General features: G+C 49.7%; 1 protein-coding gene across 1 annotated transcript in view; it reads left to right on the top strand.

Annotated features, from left to right (window-relative positions):
• Positions 1–385: 385 nt before the first annotated feature.
• Positions 386–17,920, top strand: part of Smad3 (SMAD family member 3) — a 120,489-nt gene continuing 102,954 nt past the window's right edge. Inside the window, exon 1 of the mRNA XM_028752348.1 lies at positions 386–793. Within this exon, the coding sequence (XP_028608181.1) occupies positions 588–793 (206 nt within the window). The 5' untranslated portion in view covers positions 386–587. The remainder of the gene's footprint in view (positions 794–17,920) is intronic.

The following is a 17,920-nucleotide window of genomic DNA, read 5'->3' as shown; positions in this document are numbered from 1 at the left end:
GAGCAGGGCGCGGGGGAGGAGCGGGGAGCCCCGACAGCGAGGGGGCGGCGACAGCGCTGGGAAGGAGGCTGCACGCGGAGCTGCGTGAAACGTAGACTTGGGAGCGGGCGGGAGAGGAGCGGGGAGCGCGGCTGCACGGCCCTGGCCGGCCCTGCGAGGCGGCGATCGCAGAGGAGGAGGAGGAGCAGCGTTGCAGAGGCGGAGGGATCTGCGCACCAAAGCCATTCAGGCCAGCAAAGTTTGGCTGGGGATTGGACTTTCCTTCCCGGAGGCGGCACCCAAACAGCTACCCCGTGCGGAAACCCAAACTTTCAACTGCCACTCGGAGTCTCGCGGCCGCCGCCTCCGCCCCGCGCGTCCCGGGCCTGCCCGTCAGTCCGTCGGTCCGCGTGGAGTCACTCGGGCGCCGCCGTGCTCCCGATCCCCGCAGCTGCAGCGCCGCGGTCCTGGCCCGGACGCCCGGGCAAGTTCTCCAGAGTTAAAAGCGAAGTTAGGGCGAGGGGCGGGCCGAGCTGCCTCTGTGCGCCCCCGGCGTCCCCAGTGCGCCCAGCCCCGCCGGGGGCGCCGGTGACTCTCCCGTGCCAGCCATGTCGTCCATCCTGCCCTTCACCCCCCCGATCGTGAAGCGCCTGCTGGGCTGGAAGAAGGGCGAGCAGAACGGGCAGGAGGAGAAGTGGTGCGAGAAGGCGGTCAAGAGCCTAGTGAAGAAGCTCAAGAAGACGGGGCAGTTGGACGAGCTGGAGAAGGCCATCACCACGCAGAACGTGAACACCAAGTGCATTACCATCCCCAGGTGGGGTCCCAGAGCGGCGGGGGGCGCGCCGGCCCAGCCCCCTAGCGTGGCCCGGGTGGAGAGGGAGGGCGTGTGCGTGTGTGTGCGCGCGCGCCTGTAGGGGACGGGGAGTGGGTGGAGGGACCCTAAACAAAACCTTCTTCGGATTTGCTCAGAGACCAGGCTTCTGTGCGGCATTTTAGCTTCCTGATCGTAAGGATCGCCAGCCGCCTCCAGGCAGCGGGGGGTGCTTCTGAGCTTGGCCCCCCAACTCTCGGGGCTTTGGGCTCCTAGTGGAGGCCCCGCTTTGTTCGGCTCTGCCGGCCGAGCCCCTCCTCCTCCGCCGCCTCCCGCCCCGCGCTCGTGGAGGTGGTGGCGTGTGTCCCTTTCTTTTCTTCAGCTCTGTTCCCCCACTTTTCCTCGTCTACAGGAATGCAGTTGGTACAGCTGTGGGTGAGGAGCGGGAGCCCGTTGATTGACAGATTCCTTCTTCGTTCTTTCTTTTGCTTTGGGATTAGCATTTTTACTGAGTATTTTTAGATTTGGTTGTGCCAGCCTCCCGCCCCCTGTGCACGCATGCACACACGCACTTAGTTGGAGAGCAGAGCACCGACTTTGAAGCGGGAGAAACAAGTGGCAGGAAGTAGGGGCTTTCCCTCTTCCCACCCCACCCCTGCTGTTTTGCGATCTTTTTAATCCAGAGTATTGCGGGTGCCTAGAATCGAGCAGGCAGCTCCAGGCAGATAACAAAACACCCCAGGGCTGGCCTCCCATTGGCCCTGCATTCCTGTAGAGCCTCTTTTCCCAAAGCGCTTTGCCATCTGTCCTGACCTCCTTTATCCTTCCCATCGGGCTAGAGGAGTCGGGCGGGAGCTCACAGATGGCTGATGGAAGGGGTCAGTGACTTCACTCCCAAGGCCTTCTAGAGCATAGCCTGGTCTGAGGATAGCCTGGTCTGGGCAATGGGGTGAGGGCACTTTAGACTTCTGGGTTTTCTTCTTCTCCTCCCCCTCCTCCCTCTCCTCCCCCTCCTCCCCCTCCTCTTCCTTCTCTGGCACCTTTAAAGCCTTATTCCAGATGAGGGGCACGTGGGGATGTTTGGGGGCGTTCTGGCTGCAACGGATGAAGAGAGTTCCCAGGGCCTAGGATAGTATAGATCATCACCGGTCTGGGCCGGGGTAGCTTCCATCCTTGGCCACCTGCTCAAGGCAGCTGTATATGGGCTGCCAGCCCTGATAGTAAGGCACAAAACAACATCTGTCCACAGGAACCTAGGATCAGCCTTCCTTGGAAACAAACACCACATATGGTGGGAATGCCAACTTAAAAAAAAAAAAAGAAACAAAACAGAGCAAAAACAAAAATCTAGCAACCCCCAAACCTGGGTAGGTGGATCCCATCAGTAAGGGAGAGGGAAGGCAGTATGTTGTCTGGGAAGATGTTTGGCCTCTGAGCCTCTGCCAGCATTTAAGGGACCTGGTGTGACACGATGGTCAGAGGCACCTGGGTTTCAGGTCCTTCTCCAGCTTTCCATTCTCCTTTATCCTTTTGATGAACTGGGACGGTTGAGTTTCATAGGGCTCTGTCGGGTCTGGAGAAGCAGCCTTTTTCCAATCTGCCTGGGTTCACCCAGTCCAAGTGCTTTCTGTTTTGAAACCTCCCCCCTCCAGTGCTATCAACTATGAGACAGCTGTGCAAAGTGTTTCACAATTTATAAGGCACGTTCATATGGCCTGGAAGAGGACAGAACTGGAAGGCAGAAAAGGCATGGAGGTCTAAAACGATCTTGCTTTCGAAGTGACAGAACTTAGAAAGGGAAAGTGTTCTGTTAGATCTGGCATGCCCTTTGTCCCAGGCTGTTTTGGACTCTGAGTCCCAAAAGCATCCTTGTTCAGGGTGGATAGTGGATCTCTTCTGCCTGCAAGGCTCTTGGTTAATACTCTTTGGGCAGGGGTCAGCTTGCAGGAAAGGCTATGCCTTCCTCAGAGGCAAGTGAAAGTTAGTGTGCTTCTGAGAGTTCAGGCTAACGCCGGCGCTCCCAGCCTCCTAGGAATAGGTACCTTCAGCCTGTGCATAGATGGTGGGGTTTGGAAACGGGGTGTTGTTCTTTGGTTCTTTGGCTGCACTGAGGACTGAACCCAGGGCTTTCTTTGTGTTAGGCAAACACTCTGCTACTGAGCTACCCGCCGAGCCCTGGGATTGTTTTCGTTCATCTTTTCTCAACTAGAGAGACCCAGTTGCTTGGGTGGATCCAGACAAAGGTGGATTTCCATCCCTGGATTTTGTGCCCACGCATCTGGGTCACCCTGTCTCCCTTGGCAACAGCTACTGCTGTTTTGGCTATGGGCAGAAAGTTAAAGGCCATGTCTTGGGGAGGTGACTAGTTGGCTATGTGTTAGTGCTATCCCTGTGTCTGCTAAGCCCAGGGCTGTGTGTTGCTTGTCACATTGCTGCCTTTGAGAACTAGGGCTTTGGAAAGCAGACAAAGGAAAGTGTGTGACTTAGTCACCGTCTTCGTGTGGGGCGGGACACTGGGTGCCTCAGTACGTTCTGTCAAATCTGAAGCCGGGCCTTGAGGACTCTGAGTCTTGAGCAGCAGTGGTGGCACCTTTTGGCTGTGATAACTCCCTGCCACGTGCTGGCTTCTTCTTTTTCCCAGTTCTGGGTACATTCAGTGACCAGGAGAGGTGGAGTGGTCCAGGCTTGCTTGCCTTCACAGAGATGAGGTGTAGGAGTTTCACTTTATTCCACAGAGTGGAGAGCAGGGGCATCTCAGATCTGGCAGGGGTGGGGCAGAGCTTAGGCAAGTTCCATGCCAGCAGCCCACTCCCACCTGCTTGAGCGGCTGAGAGGAGACACAGGTGTCTCCCTCTCCAATTCCTAGAGGGAAGCAGAAGCACCTGCCTTTGAGAGAGACAGGTCAGCCGCAGAGGAGAGCCACAACTGGGCCAAACTAAAGGTTTCTCTGGTTTAGAAGGGATTTGGGGGTTTGTAATATAGCACCAAGTCCAGAGGAAAAATCAAGAAGTGAAGTAGGTCTTTCAGGAAGCACTCCCCCCATCTGCTTTGTTCATTCCCTTTGTAGTATAACCTCCTCCTGGGGACTCCAGGGAGTTTGTTAGGCTACCCTCAACTGTAACAGCTTTCTCCAGCTTCTGGGGACAGAAACACCAAGGCTGTAGACAATGCCAGATAGGTCTCCAGCTAACCACCTTGGTGTAAACCATTGGCAGCAAGCCTCTTCCCAGCTGCCAGCATGCAACCCAACAGGACAGGGGCTCAGAACAGCGGGTAGCTGACTAGAGGGCTGGACCAGTCAGTATTCTCTGGTTGGAAGAACTTTGACCCTTGCTGCTTGGTCCCAGGGCAGAATGTTTGCATCCGTACTTTTTGCAGGCAGCCATTTACTCTCGGTTTCTAATCAGAAAGCATAGGATTGTTTCTTGTGTATTTGGTGATATTACCCAGACACATGCGATGTGGTCTCTGACCCAATGTTATATGCCCTAGGGAGGGATGCAGAGATGCGTTTGAGAAGGAGGGGGAACTTTTGGGGATTGAGGGTGTTGTGGGGAAGATGACTGTGATATATGCTTAACATGTGATATATGCTTAACATGTGATATATGTTCAACATGTGATATATGCTCAACATGTGATATATGCTTAACATGTTGTAAGGGCACGACAATAGAATATTAAACAGTGACAGCCACCTGCTTTCTCTGGGGAGATCAACCCCTCCCAACCCTTGGAATTCAGGTCCCTGCCTGGATTTAAAGTGGTCTGTATTGTATTAATGCGTTTATGTCTGTCTGTCTGTATTGTGTGCATGCCGTAGTGTACATTTGGAAATCAGAGAACAGCTTGCAGGCAATAGTTCTTTTCTTCCACCATCTGAGTTCTGAAGATGAAGTTCAGGTCATCAGGCTTGGTGGCAAGCACCTTTACTGGCTGAGCCATCTCACCAGCCCAGAACCTTCATGGATGGATATAAAACTGTGTTAAGATGAAACCCTAGAAGTGTTTGCACACATGCTGGGGAGATGAGGGGGTGGGTTTTTGTGTGTGTGTGTGTGTGTGTGTGTGTGTGTTTTGCCCTGTGTCCTCATCGCTTTGACAGTGGGATTTATTCAGTCATTTATCGAGTGCCTTCCAAGACGGCAGTGGCTGGGTACCTGCTCTCAGGGAACTCAGCATTCCTGCTCCAGGATAGAGGGCTGGCAGGGTGGCCAAGGACTGGACAGTGCTCCAGGTAGCAGGGTGCTCCAGGTGGGAGCTAGCATGTGTGTTGGGGAGGTTGGTGTGTGCTGGAGACCTGTACTCAAAGACCATTTTTGAGTCTTGTATTTTGCTCATATTTACCTCCCCTCACCCTTCCTGATCTCACACTCTACACTGGCATCCCTGTAGTCCCTCCTCTAGTTTCTCATCTCACATAGTTAAAAAAAAAACAAAAAACTTCTAGATTCTGCATATGTGAAAAAGCACATTATATCTGTCTCAGTTTGATTTTTGCTTAACATTGTGATCTCCAGTTCTACCCATTTCCTTGAAATAACATCTCCCTGCCCCGTGTGTGTGTGTGTGTGTGTGTGTGTGTGTGTATCTGTATGAGTTCGTGCTTCTACGTGTGTTGGGACCTGAGGAGAGATGTCTTGCATGACACCTTTATCTGCTGGGCTTTTGACAATAAGACAACTGCTGTGATTCTCTTACTGTCACTCACACAGAAGGGCCTGTGAGCTGAGTGCTGTCTGGGACCCAACTGTAAAGTGTTTTCTCTTTGAAGTAAAAGGCAACTTGGTGTGACAAACCTGAAATTCAGGTTTCCTCAGTGGGAGCAGGGACTCTAGCAGGGGCCTTTGGGTGCTTACCTTTCCTTTTGGTATGTACTGACTCTTCACATCTCTCAATGACATGATGGGGAAAAGAAGTCCCATGAGCCCCAGCTCCTGAGACGACATTAGAACCTTTACTAGGATATCTTCTAGAAAGTGTTTGCAAAGACATAAACACTTTAGAGTGCTTTGTTTATTTATGTGCATGTGTGTATATGCATGTGAGTGCAGTGTCCACAGGAACCAGAAGGGGCGTCACCCCAGATCGAGTGACAGTTATGAGCCATCCCACCTGCTGCTGGAGCCTGACTCCCATTACTGTTAGAGCAACATGTGCTCTTAACTGCCTCGCTATCTTCCTAGCCTCTAAAAATGTTATTTTACTTTCTAGCCTCTAAAAATGTTATTTTACTTTGTATTTGTTTGTGGGGACGCGTGCACACCAGAGCTTATGTGTTAAAGTCAGAGGACAACTTCTGAGAGTTAGTTCTCTCCTTCTGCCACGTGTTCCAGGTGTTGAACTCGGCCCATCAGGTACATGGCAAGAGAATTTACCTGCTGGGCCATCTTGAAGGTTCTGGGCATAAACATTTAAATGACCATTTTAACGATGGGGGAAAAAAAAGATTGATGAATGAAGTCATCGTTTAGTTTTGATGAGACATTCAAGAGGCTGACGACCATGGAGAGAATTAGGTTTGAGCTGATCACATCCCGACTCTAATTAAAATGAGTTTTTGAAAAAAAAATATTAGTTTAATAATGCAGATTTGCGATGGCTGCTGTATTATAATGGAAATAAAACTAACACTATTTAATGGACTGAATGACTATTAATTTCCACCCATTAATTTATTAGGAGATTTTAATGCCATTTGGTGCTCTGCATGGTCATTCTTCTTAGTGTGCCTCCGTGGAATAAACAGGTCCAGGGAGGGCTTGCTCATTTGAAATGAGACTGTGTTTTGTTATGGTATTCTCCCTGGCTTTTCATCTTCTAGAAGCCTTCTCTTAGAGTCAAATTTCCAAGCTTGAAAGCAACAGGGTCTTGAATATCTAGTTAACGTCTGTTCCTATCTCCTTTGCTGTACTGACTGATGTATTAACTATCTTTCTTGTTATTGTGCCAAAAATATCCCTACAAAAGCAGTATAAAGAGAGGAAGGACTTAGTTTGGCTTGCAGTTTCAGGTGACAGTTTATCATGGCAGGAGTGACTGGTCAGTGGCAGCCGAAGTCAGGACGCAGAAAGAGATGGATCCTGCTGGTCTGCCCCATTCTCCACTTTATTTAGTCCAGGACATCTGCTGCCCACAGTCAGAGTCCCCTCAGCTCAATGAACCCAACTGAGAGATTGATTCCCTTAGAGACAGTCCCAGAGCTTTGTTTTCATGGTGACTCTAAATTTCATCACCTTGACAATCAAGACTAACTATGATAGTGGTTAAACACAAAAACAAGGGTCCATGTCTGACAGTGCTGCAGGTTACAAGGTTATTCATGGGATAGGAGGTAAGGAGCGGGGCCATCCTGCTGTGTGTGGGGGGGGGGGGGTGGCGGGGGCGGAGGAACCAGAAACTGGCGTGTGTTGGAGGGGCCAGCTTTTCTCCAAGGCCCTTGTAGTTCAGCCTCTCCATCTTCCCTCAAGCACAGTGGTTCCTAGAAACAGTAGTGAATTGGCCTGGGGATCCTTTTATCTATTATGTATTTGTGTGTGTGTTGGGAGGGCGGGTACCATGTACCATGGGGTACACATGTATGTCAGAGTACAGAGTGAAGGAATCAGTTATTTCCTTTTACCAAGTGGGTCCTGGGGAATCAAACTCGGGTTGTCAGGCTTAGTGGCAAGGGTCTTTGCTCCCGGAGCTCGCTCCCCAGTCCAGGAGTGTGGTTTCTGGAACAGAGTAGAAGCTTCTAGGAGACCTCATCGTTCTGTTTTCTTTCAGTGAACCTACCAGGTGCTTGCTCCCTGCCCTGGGTGACAGGGACATGGTAAGGAAGAGGGCTAGCTTCTTTGCTTCCCCTCTGCAGCGTCCCATCTGCCAGCTGGTTAAACATGGCTTCTTGGGAGCTGTAAGACTGTTGTGTGTGTTTATCTCCAGCTAATTTGTAAATAGAATTTGCCTGGTGCTAAGAAACCAGTCCCCTCAAACTCTGAAATGGATTAACTGCTGACAGAACAAAGAGCGCTTTCTCTCTCTCTCTCTCTCTCTCTCTCTCTCTCTCTCTCTCTCTCTCTGTGTGTGTGTGTGTGTGTGTGTGTGTGTGTGTGTGTGTGTTGAGAGAGAGCATACATGTGAGTTATTCTGTGTTGACTTACTTAACAGTGTGAGAAATAATGTCTTTGCAGGACAAGCGCCTCTGTCCTCAGTGACATGTCTGAGGCCCCTGCTGCAAACAGCCGCCTGCCACAGTGGCACACTGCTACACACACGATGTTTTGACAGAGAGACTCAGTTCAAATTGAAAACACAGTAGAAGTCATTAATTAAGAAGTCTGGCTAATTCTGGACCCAGCTAAAAGTTTGTTCAGCAGACTCCATAAATGCTATCAAAGAAAACTTACTTAATGCACTTGGTCAGAGGTTGTTTTGGAAGCAGGCATGACGGACATGGGGGGTTCTAAACCCGACTCGGTTTTTGATTCTCTGTGTGATCTGGGACAGATCACTTAATTTCTCTGTGTCTCAGTTGTTCTCAGCTGGTAGATAGTCTAGGTAGCAAGTTCTGGTGGCGGGCTCTCAGGACTTGGCTTTAATTTTCCTATAGGCATTCTAGAAATTTCTAAAGCCATTTAAAAATTGCACTGTCTTTGTTTTGTGTGTTGTGGGGGGTGGGGGCACACGTGCCACAGGTACAAAAGCGGAGTTCGGAGGACCACTTGTCGCCTCTCTTCCACTTCGTGGATCCCTGGTTGTCAGGAACTGGGTCGTCAGGCTCAGTGTCACGCACCAGTTACCCACTGAGCCATCTCACTAGCCCCGATTTAGAAGTTTTTTTTTTTTTTTTGGCATACAACTGGTTCATTAATTGAATCACGAACCTTCTTTAATTATCATCAGCCCAGCGCCAATTAATTTATGAAAGTTAGTAAATAGCCCCAGTCTTTTAATTTTGGTTGCCTCTCCCCTTGCCATCCCGGCCCTCTCACCACCTTCATCTACATCGGCAAAGTTGAACTACAAAGACGTGTAAAAATACCCACCGTGAGGATGAAGCCCGGAGACTGGGTGTCTTCAGATGCAGTGAGCGGTTTGCCTTCCTTTGTTGCTATTTTTGGCTATTCTTGGAGCAGGAAGTTGACTTTAATGACCGCAGATGCCTAAAAACGGTTAACTAACTACAAGAGATGGGTATTCTAGCAGATACCTGTGGAAATGTTTGCTCATGTCAGTGTTTACCCAAGAAGCTTCCTTTATTTATTTTCAAGTGTCTATACAAAGACAAACACTACCCCCAATTACGCAAGCAGAGGGAGCCAGGGCCCTTACAAGTTTGAACCCCCATCTAGGAAATGGAAAATGAGTTTCTTTGAGTTCATTCTTTTTCCGTGTCCCAAGGCTTTTCCCCACTCACATCTGGCAAATTCTCTGTGCTCCGCTGGGCGTTTGTTTGGGGCGAGTACTGTTTAGAAAGCAGCATACAGGTTTGCCTTGGAAACCAGCGTTACCCATCTGACTTCTGCTGCCAAGCTTTGTGTTGGTCGCTGAGCCAATTGTGGCCCAGAGGGGCCCCTGGTGTGTGTGCGTGTGCATGTGTGGTGTTTAGAAGCTTTTGACAACTTCTGACAATAGTAATGCTTTTTGGGTGTGTGTTTTTTAAAGGTCTGTTTTGACGCTGTCACAACTCAAAAATGCCAAAAGGCATTTTTTCCTTAAAAAATCACCTCTGGGCTGGGCCCAAATGTAGAGTAATGGATCCAAAAGGAGCCCTTTTTTTCTCCTTTCCTCTCCTCTCCTCTCCTCTCCTCTCCTCTCCTCTCCTCTCCTCTCCTCTCCTCTCCTCTCCTCTCCTCTCCTCTCCTTTCCTTTCTTTCCTGACTTATATCTTTTTAATTTCTTTTTTCCTCCCCAGCTACAAGTGTCAGATAGAGTGCTGTGGCAGAACACTGGATTTCTCTGATCCCGTGCCTCTGGTAGACTCTTAGCTTGCCCAGGCCCTGACTCTAGCTGGACTACATCTAGCATGTTTCTTTGTGGCCATTCCTCTGTTCCCTAGTGGGTTTATCACAGGTCACCTGTGGAGTAGGAGAGGAAGCCAGGACATTATAACACAGCAGAGAGAAGGACAGCATGGAGCCTGGTGGCCGTGCTCCAGCTTTCTCCTGGGAAAAAAATGCAAGCAGGACTGCCGGTCTCACGTAAGAGTTTGCTGAGATGGAGCAGGTACCTAGCCTGTGTGCAGCTCATAGTAGGTGCTCAGTAAATGCACCTTTTCTTTCTTAAGAAGGAAATTTGGTGATGGTACCGGCAAGGCACCCTCGAGACCCCTGGTCTCAGAGCTCACCATCTGGAAGAATGGCAGTTCGTATAAGGGAAGGATCCTTTTCCAATGCCTGTACCCCAAAAGTGGCCAGCCGTGCCGCTTACTGGCTGAGGTCTTGGTGGACTATTAGAAAAATAATTGGTGTTCTTCAGGGGTCCTCCCCTTCTCCCTTTCTCTTTGGCTATTTAAAACATTGTTTGGCTGACTGAAAATAATAGCATTGAAAACAAACTTTGATGAATCAGTGCTCTGGGTGGGGGATGGGTGAGATCCCCACGCAGAGCCCTGTGACTCACAGTTTGTGACTGATAGCTGCCTGTAAGTGTGTGCTGTTTATTATTGTAGTGTTTTCTCGGGGGCAGGGTTGGAATATTGTTCTGAAGTCTCACCTTAGCAGCTGGCTTGGCGGTTGCCAGAAGCTTGGGGCTCCAAAAAAATGACCTGGATATGGGCCATGGAGCCTTTGGCTGCTTATGGAGCTGTGGAGAAGAAGTTCATGTCTGGAGAACTGGATTCAGCTCTCTTGACTTGCTGGGCTCTTCTTCATGGTCAAGGGACAGGGCTGTTTCAGGCCTGTGTCACCTCTTCCCAGTCCAACATCTAAGGGCAGAGTCTACTGCAGGCAGCAGGTGTACTTACAGGCACAAACAGGACACAAGGTGCAAGTGGATTAGGCAAAGAATTGTCTAGAATCTGAAATATGGCATGGAACATAACCATGGCGTGTATGAGGCCCCTAAAGTGTAGGGTGTCCCTTAGATGGACCCGGGGCTGCCTCACCTGTGTCTCCACATTGTGAACCAAGGTGTCGGGGAATTTTAAATTCACACCTGGCTTTCTGGATTGGGTTAAGGCGTTTCCCAAGGTGGAATACCAGGACCTATTCTAGTCTAGTTTATTCTTTTGCTCTCTTCTGGATCGTGCCATGTCGCATGTGGGCTTACACACACACACACACACACACATGTGCTGCTGCCCACCTGCGTTAACAGCAGGCCTGTTATTGCACCATGTGCTCAGCGAAATGGCCCTGGATACTCCCAATGCCACCGTGCCAGAGACTGGATTGTGGAGAAATCTCTAGGAATTGATTTTCCTTACCTGGAACCCAGGCTGAGGTGGGCTAAATGTTGCTGATTATACTCTCCAGCTTGAGGGTAAACAGGGAGCCTGGCCCCTAAGTGTGCATTTGATTTTGGAGAACCGACTTTGAGTCGGGCCTCCCGAGTCACAGAGATGAAGTCCTGTATGTCAACTGTCCAGAGGCACAAAGAGGCAGAAGTACCAGATCAACCACAGAGGGGTCTTTGAGAAAAATGGCCAGATTAAGGTCACAGAGTATTGCTTAGGAGCCCAGAGGGAGAGCAGCCATCCTCTGAACCTCAGAAGGTTTCACAGAAGAAGTACTGCTCTAGCTGGGCCTTCATGGATACACAAGAGCCCAGGAGTGAGGTAAGAGGCTGTGTAGAGTCCAGGCCAGACAGTGTGGAGAGGACTAGTATCTGGGAGAGGCAGGGCAGCTCAGGGTGGCTACAGCGAGGAAATGGGAGCCGCCAGAGGAGTCGGGAGGGATGGTGCCAAGCAGTTGGGTCAGCCAAACTCGGTGTCTGGACCTTGCTCTGTAAATGTCCAGGAGATTTTAAAGCAGAGGAGTGGTGTCTAAGCTCACCTCCTCTCCCACCCAGGCCTCAAGGCCAGTAACAGCAGGTTTACTGCCTGAGTTATCCAGGTCAGAGACATAATCCTTACGCCGCCATGTGGACAGCTCTAGGCTATGTCTGGAGCAGGTTGAAATAGTGTTTTGCCCGTCAGTAGCAAAGACGCCTTGTTCAGCCAGGAGGCTCCAGAGCAAGCGTTCAGGTAATCAACCATGACTCATGTCATGGGTTCCTTGGGAACTGAGGGGGAATGTCCCCGAGCTCTGTGGATGTTCAGTTTCCCTAAACAGAGGCCGTAAGACAGCATCCTAACCCCGCGTCTCCCTAGGCCTGGCATGGGGTTTTTATGTTGACTGCCTCTAGACAGTGTATCACATTTTAATGGCTATGCAGGCCAGGTTTCTGATTCCAGAGCACACTGCAGCCAGCCAGCATAGCTGCACTCCACTGTAGACTCAGAGAATGTTATCAGTGTATCAGAAACAGGCTCTGTCTCTTAATGAGTCAGATAAGCCAGGCCTGGTGGTGCACATCTACAGGACTCAGGAGATCCAGGCAGGAGATTGTAAGCTCCAGGCCAACCTGGATTACATAGTAAGGCCCTGGCTAAAAAAAAAAACAAAGGGGGATGGTAGTGAGATGTTTGAGCTGGTAGGGATGCTTGCTGCCAAGACACACACAACCTGAGCTCCGTCCCTGGACCCTTCATGGTGGAGGGAGAGAACCAACTCCTTTAAATTGTCCTGATTGCTACACCTATTTCTGCATGTATACATACAAAATAAATAAAAATGAGAGAGAAATACACATTTAAACAAACAGAACTCCTATCTCCTATCTGGACAGTACTTATAATTTATTTTATCTGTGGAGAGTCCCTTGTTATTCTTGCTAATCTAAGTTGATAGGTAGGTTCTTTTTCTTCTTTAGATAAGCTTTTGTGTATTTATTTATTTATTTATTTATTTATTTGGTGAATGTATGACACTGCTAGAACTCCAGATGAGACCAGGGGTAACATTTGACTGAGTAGTGCCCTGAGTTCAAATCTTAGATTCTCCACATAATAGTGCCTCCCTGTCCTTGTGAGTAGAGAGGGACAGTGCCTCTGCTGTAGGCTTATAGAAGAAACTCATGTACTCTGTGTGGAGCTGTTTGCAAGAAGCAACATGGTAGCTGTGTCGCCCGCCATGATTTTCTGATGCGCGGTTCTTCAGGTTTCCAGGTTCACACTCGGATTCTCATGGGGACCTTGGAGAACCGTGAGCAGTACACACACGGACAGGAATCTACACTCAGGGCCGGTGTGCTCCCATGCCTTTGTCTTAGAAAGCAGCTGAGCCATCCATCTTGTTGCTGTCAGAGATAGTTGGGTTGGCACCAGAGATGATGCAGCCCACTGGCACATCCCGAGTCTCCCCTGAGGTGATTCTGTTGTGTGATGTATGGATGAGTGCCGGCTCTAGCCCATGACAGTGTGAGGGTTTGGCCGCCTGTGTCTAGTTGGTTGTTTTGCAGCACTCTGGATAGGCGAGTGAGTCCTAGTGTTCACATGGGGGTGGCTGAGGCCTAGAGGGTCAGTGGTGGCAGGATTTGGAGTTCGGGTGTCTGAGGCTTGCCCCCGGTGCCTGTCATTTTCTTATTGCCAAGACAGAAGCAGCATTAGGGAAGACAGGTTTATTTTGGCCCATGGTTTAATCAGAGGGTGTGGTCTACCATGATGGAGCAGATATGTGCGGCATGGGCTTGGTCTGTGTAAGAGCTTGCAGCTCGGCTTGCTGACACCTTGGTGGATTAGGGAACATGGTCCAGGCAGAAGCAAGGGCCAGGCCATAGCCCTCAAAGGCCCACCCTGCAGTGATCTGTCTCTATCAGCCAGGCCTACAGCTCCCCAAACTGCACCTCCAACTAAAAAGAGGAGCAGGTGTCCAGACACAGGCAGCCTATGGGGACATGTCAGACCCAAGTAGTATTACTGCTACTGTCTGTGCTCTGCCCCACGGTCACTAAGAGGAACATCACAGGCATTTTGATGGACAGGGCCATGAGATTAGCATGGTTCTCATTTCATGAGAAAATTCGGATCAGATTCCTTAAGAAAGTTCTTTTGTTTTTGGAACGGTGATCTTCTTGGCCGCCGCTTCCTGCTTTCTCTTAGCGCGGATGTGCGCGCCCACCCTCTCCTTGATGAACTTGAGTACGCACTTGTCCTTGGACACTTTGAGCAACTCCATGGCGCGGCGCTCGTAGGGCGCGAAACCGCAGACCTTCCGGGTCATGTCCCGCACGAACTTGGTGTGCTTGGTGAGGTGCTCGTGGCTGTGTCTCGGCTTACTGACGTTCTTCGTCACTTTGTGGCCCTTATTGAGGCCTACGGCCATAGGGTAACGCAGGGCCATGGCTGCTGCTCTCCGATGGCGTCCAGAACAGGAAGACAAGAAAGTTCTTTTATGTCTCAAGAAAAGGGATGGGCAAAAAACGGGTTTATGCCTCTTTCTAGACTTGAGGTGGCTTTGTATGTGATACATTAAACCATTCTAGATATTTCTTTTATTCTTTTTAAAGATCTAAAACAATTCTTTTACGTGTATAGGCGTTTTGCCTGCATGAGTGTCTGCCTGCCTGATGCCTGTGGCTGAGAGGATGGTATCAGATCCCCTAGAACTGAGTTATAGATGGTTGTGAGCCCCCAGTGTGGTTGATTTGGAACTGAACTTTGATCCTCTGTAAGAGCAGCCAGTGCTCTTAACAGTTGAGCCATCTCTGCAGGCCGGACTCTGGGTATTCCTAAGAATGCAATGTGGTTTGCCATTAATAATTACATCCAGATAGTGGTCAGATCTGAGTGGTGGCCCTGAGTCACTCATTTCTGCACAGTGACTGTGACATCTGACCACAGTAGCTGGGAGAATCGTACCAGCCTGTTCCCATACTATTGCTCAGTGTGACTGTGTGAGGAATCCCTGCCAGCCCAGGGAAGGGACTGGCCTGAGGTCCTGAGGTGAGTTGGCAACATGGTATTAAAACAGGCCCAGACCGTAACCTGGTGAGGTGAGTTCTAGGGCAGGGCTGGCTGGGTTAGGGCTCTGCTGATGGTGATGCCGAATGGTTGGAACCAAGGGGAGAAGACGTAGGGCTCAGGGACTGTGGAGGGAGGGTGAGAAGTAGGTATATCTTACCAGGCCCTGTCCTTTCTAAACCCAGGGCTTTGTGCCACTTACTGCCCCTGGATGACATTTAGTGGCCTGGAGCAGGGTTGTCTTACGGGGACACAGAGCACCTCTGCTCCATTTTACCATTAGAAGTGCTGGTTATTAGCTTCGACTGGGGAAAGTTTAGTGGCTCATCCTTCTGCTCCAGAATTTTGGAAGGTGCCGAGGAAGGAATTAAAAATGATACTCAGCGTGCCTTTTCTTTCTCTCTGCGTTAAATACGTGGACTGTGCCAGGCTTGTGGAGCAAGCACGCCTGCCTGTGCCAGTCGAGTCCGGCACAAGACATGGGGGAGCACAGCAAGGCTTCCCTCCTTTTTCCTCCTCTTCCTCTTTCTCCTCTTCTTCTTCCTCCTCCTCTTCCTCCTCTTCTTCTTCCTCCTCCTCTTCCTCCTCCTCCTCTTCCTCCTCCTCTTCTTCCTCCTCCTCTTCCTCTTCTTCCTCCTTCTTTTCTCCTCCTCCTCTTCCTCTTCCTTCTCTTCTTCCTTTCCTCCCACTCTCCCCTCCACCTCAGCATTTGGTTTTGCCACTATCTAAAGCTCATCTTCCTTCTTCCCTTGCTCTAAAGAACTTACTGGAAGTCTAGGGGACAGCCTTGAGCACGCTGAACTCTTAAACTGTTGCACAGCCACGGCCCTGCCTTCTAAGCTCATAGGAACGTAGCTGAGGTGACAGGAACAGTAACAGGATGAGAGAAGCAAGATGCCTGCTTGGAGGATGTCAGTGAGTTCTGAGGTGCCCACTGTCTGCATCGATGGCTCTGTGGCATCTCATAGGATGGTTTGCATCTCCCCCGCAGTCACGTGGAGACACGTGTGGGGTGAGTCTAGGCACAGAATAGTGATTTTTTTTATATCCTGGCTCATTGGAGATTTGGTACAGCCCTAATGATGAGGCTAAACTGGTATCATGCTGATCCTTAGAAAGTATTAAACTGAGGCCTTTGACTCTTGTGCAGTTAGCCCAGGGCCCCTCCTACCTCTGGTCCATTTCCCTACTCAGCCCTGCAGCCAGGCCCGCCTGAATCCCAGTGAACAACTTCTGGAATGTAGAACCTCCTTGTCTCCTCCAGGTGTGGAGGAGGTTCATGCCCCAGATGGACTCAGGAACTCTCACCTTTCCACCTTGCCATCCTCAGTTCACTGGTCTTCAGTCTTGTCCTCTTGTGGTTAGACCACAGATGGACACAGCTGTTGAAAACATTAAAAAAAAAAAAAACCCAAAACAAAACATGAACAGCCTCAGGGGCCTCTCCCGCAGGGGCCTCTCCCCAAGGGCCTTTATCCTGGAAAGAATCCAGATATGTCATTAGCTTGTCATGTTACACACAGTCAATGGCAGTGGATTGTCAACAGGCTTCTTGGACCCACTAGGGTGTTTAGTGTGGCACAAGGTACTTCTTTTTTTGTTTTTTTTTTTTTTTTTTTTTTTAACGGTTCCAAGGGAGAAGAAGAGGAAGAAGAGCAAACATCAGATTTTTTTTTTTTTTTTTTGGTTTTTTCGAGACAGGGTTTCTCTGTGTAGCCCTGGCTGTCCTGGAACTCACTCTGTAGACCAGGCTGGCCTTGAACTCAGAAATCCGCCTGCTTCTGCCTCCCAAGTGCTGGGATTAAAGGCGTGCGCAACCACCGCCTGACTAAGGTACTTCTTAATTAATACCTGTTGACTCTAAGTCTCCTGGAGTGAGGGTCCAGGCTCATACAGCATGGGAAAGAACTCAAGTACTTGGTCCCATCTCCTGTTCTTGCTGTCAAGGGGGAGATGCAAATATGTAACTGTGCTAGCAGGCAGCTGTTAGCAGATTGACAGCTTTAGTAGGGTGTCAAGGAGACAGGAAGGGCAAACCAGAGGGAACTCTCTGAGTACTCTGCCCAAAGGCTATGCCTTTTGTGACCCCAAAGCCACACCCAAAGGTCTCCTAAGGCAGTTCAGAAGGAGTTGTCTAGAGATTCCTAAGGGATTCTAGCTTCCGAGTTATCTGTGTTCCCAGCCAGCTCTGTCCTACTGGTCTCCAACCTGCCCTGTGCCATCTCCTAAAAGATACATACCCAACGAAGATGTAACACTCTGTGTGGCACTGGTTAAAACAGTTCCGGCCTGTCACACCTGGCCTCTGCTGTTTCCTGGAGGAGCGCTCTATAGGTGCAGAATACCCCCAGTCTGTTCACAGCGCAGATGGTCTGATCTTTAGGTCAGCTGGTGACCTTGGTCCAGTTCATTGCAAACCGCCTGTCCCTAGCCCCTATCGTTTTACTTTCCTCTTGACCTAGGAGTTGACAGACACTTCAAGCTAATTCAAGATGTTCGAAGTTTGCCTCTTTTGTCTTGCTCAACTGTGTTGCTGTTTTGGCTTTGACTCTCTTCCTTGCTATCCCTCGCTCTTCTTTTTCTTGTGTGTCCGTGTGCAGGCTGTGGGTTTTGTATCATTGTGTGTGTGTGTGCGTGCCTGTGGAGACCAGAGTCTAGATCTTCCTCCATTGGCATTTACCTGATTTTTTAAGACATGGTCTCTCACTGAGCCTAGACTCACCAGTTCAGCTAGATTGGTTGGCCAGTGAGCCTCCTCTCCTTCCGCAGCCCCCAAGGGGCACCGTTTCTACCTCTCAGTGCTGGGATTAGAGGTGTGCCTCTGTGCCCATGTCTTCATGTGGATGTTGGGGATCTGAACTCAGTTCTTTTTTTTTTTAAGACTTATTTACTTCATGTATATGAGTATGCTGTAGCTGTCTTCAGACACACACCAGAAGAGGGAATTAGATTCTATTATAGATGGTTGTGAGTCAAAATGTGGTTGCTGGGAATTGAACTCAGGACCTTTGGAAGAGCAGTCAGTGCTCTTAACCACTGAGCCATCCATCTTTCCAGCCCTGAACTCAGGTTTTTTTTTTTTTTTTTTTTTTTTTTTTTTTGAATAATGACAGTTTATTTCTGTTCCCTTTCATATTCAAGTCACA

The sequence above is a fragment of the Grammomys surdaster genome, unplaced genomic scaffold (assembly GCF_004785775.1).
Source record: "Grammomys surdaster isolate TR1022 unplaced genomic scaffold, NIH_TR_1.0 125896, whole genome shotgun sequence".
NCBI classification, from domain to species: domain Eukaryota; kingdom Metazoa; phylum Chordata; class Mammalia; order Rodentia; family Muridae; genus Grammomys; species Grammomys surdaster.
Note: the sequence above shows the minus strand (reverse complement) of the source record. Positions and strands in the feature narration are given on the sequence as shown.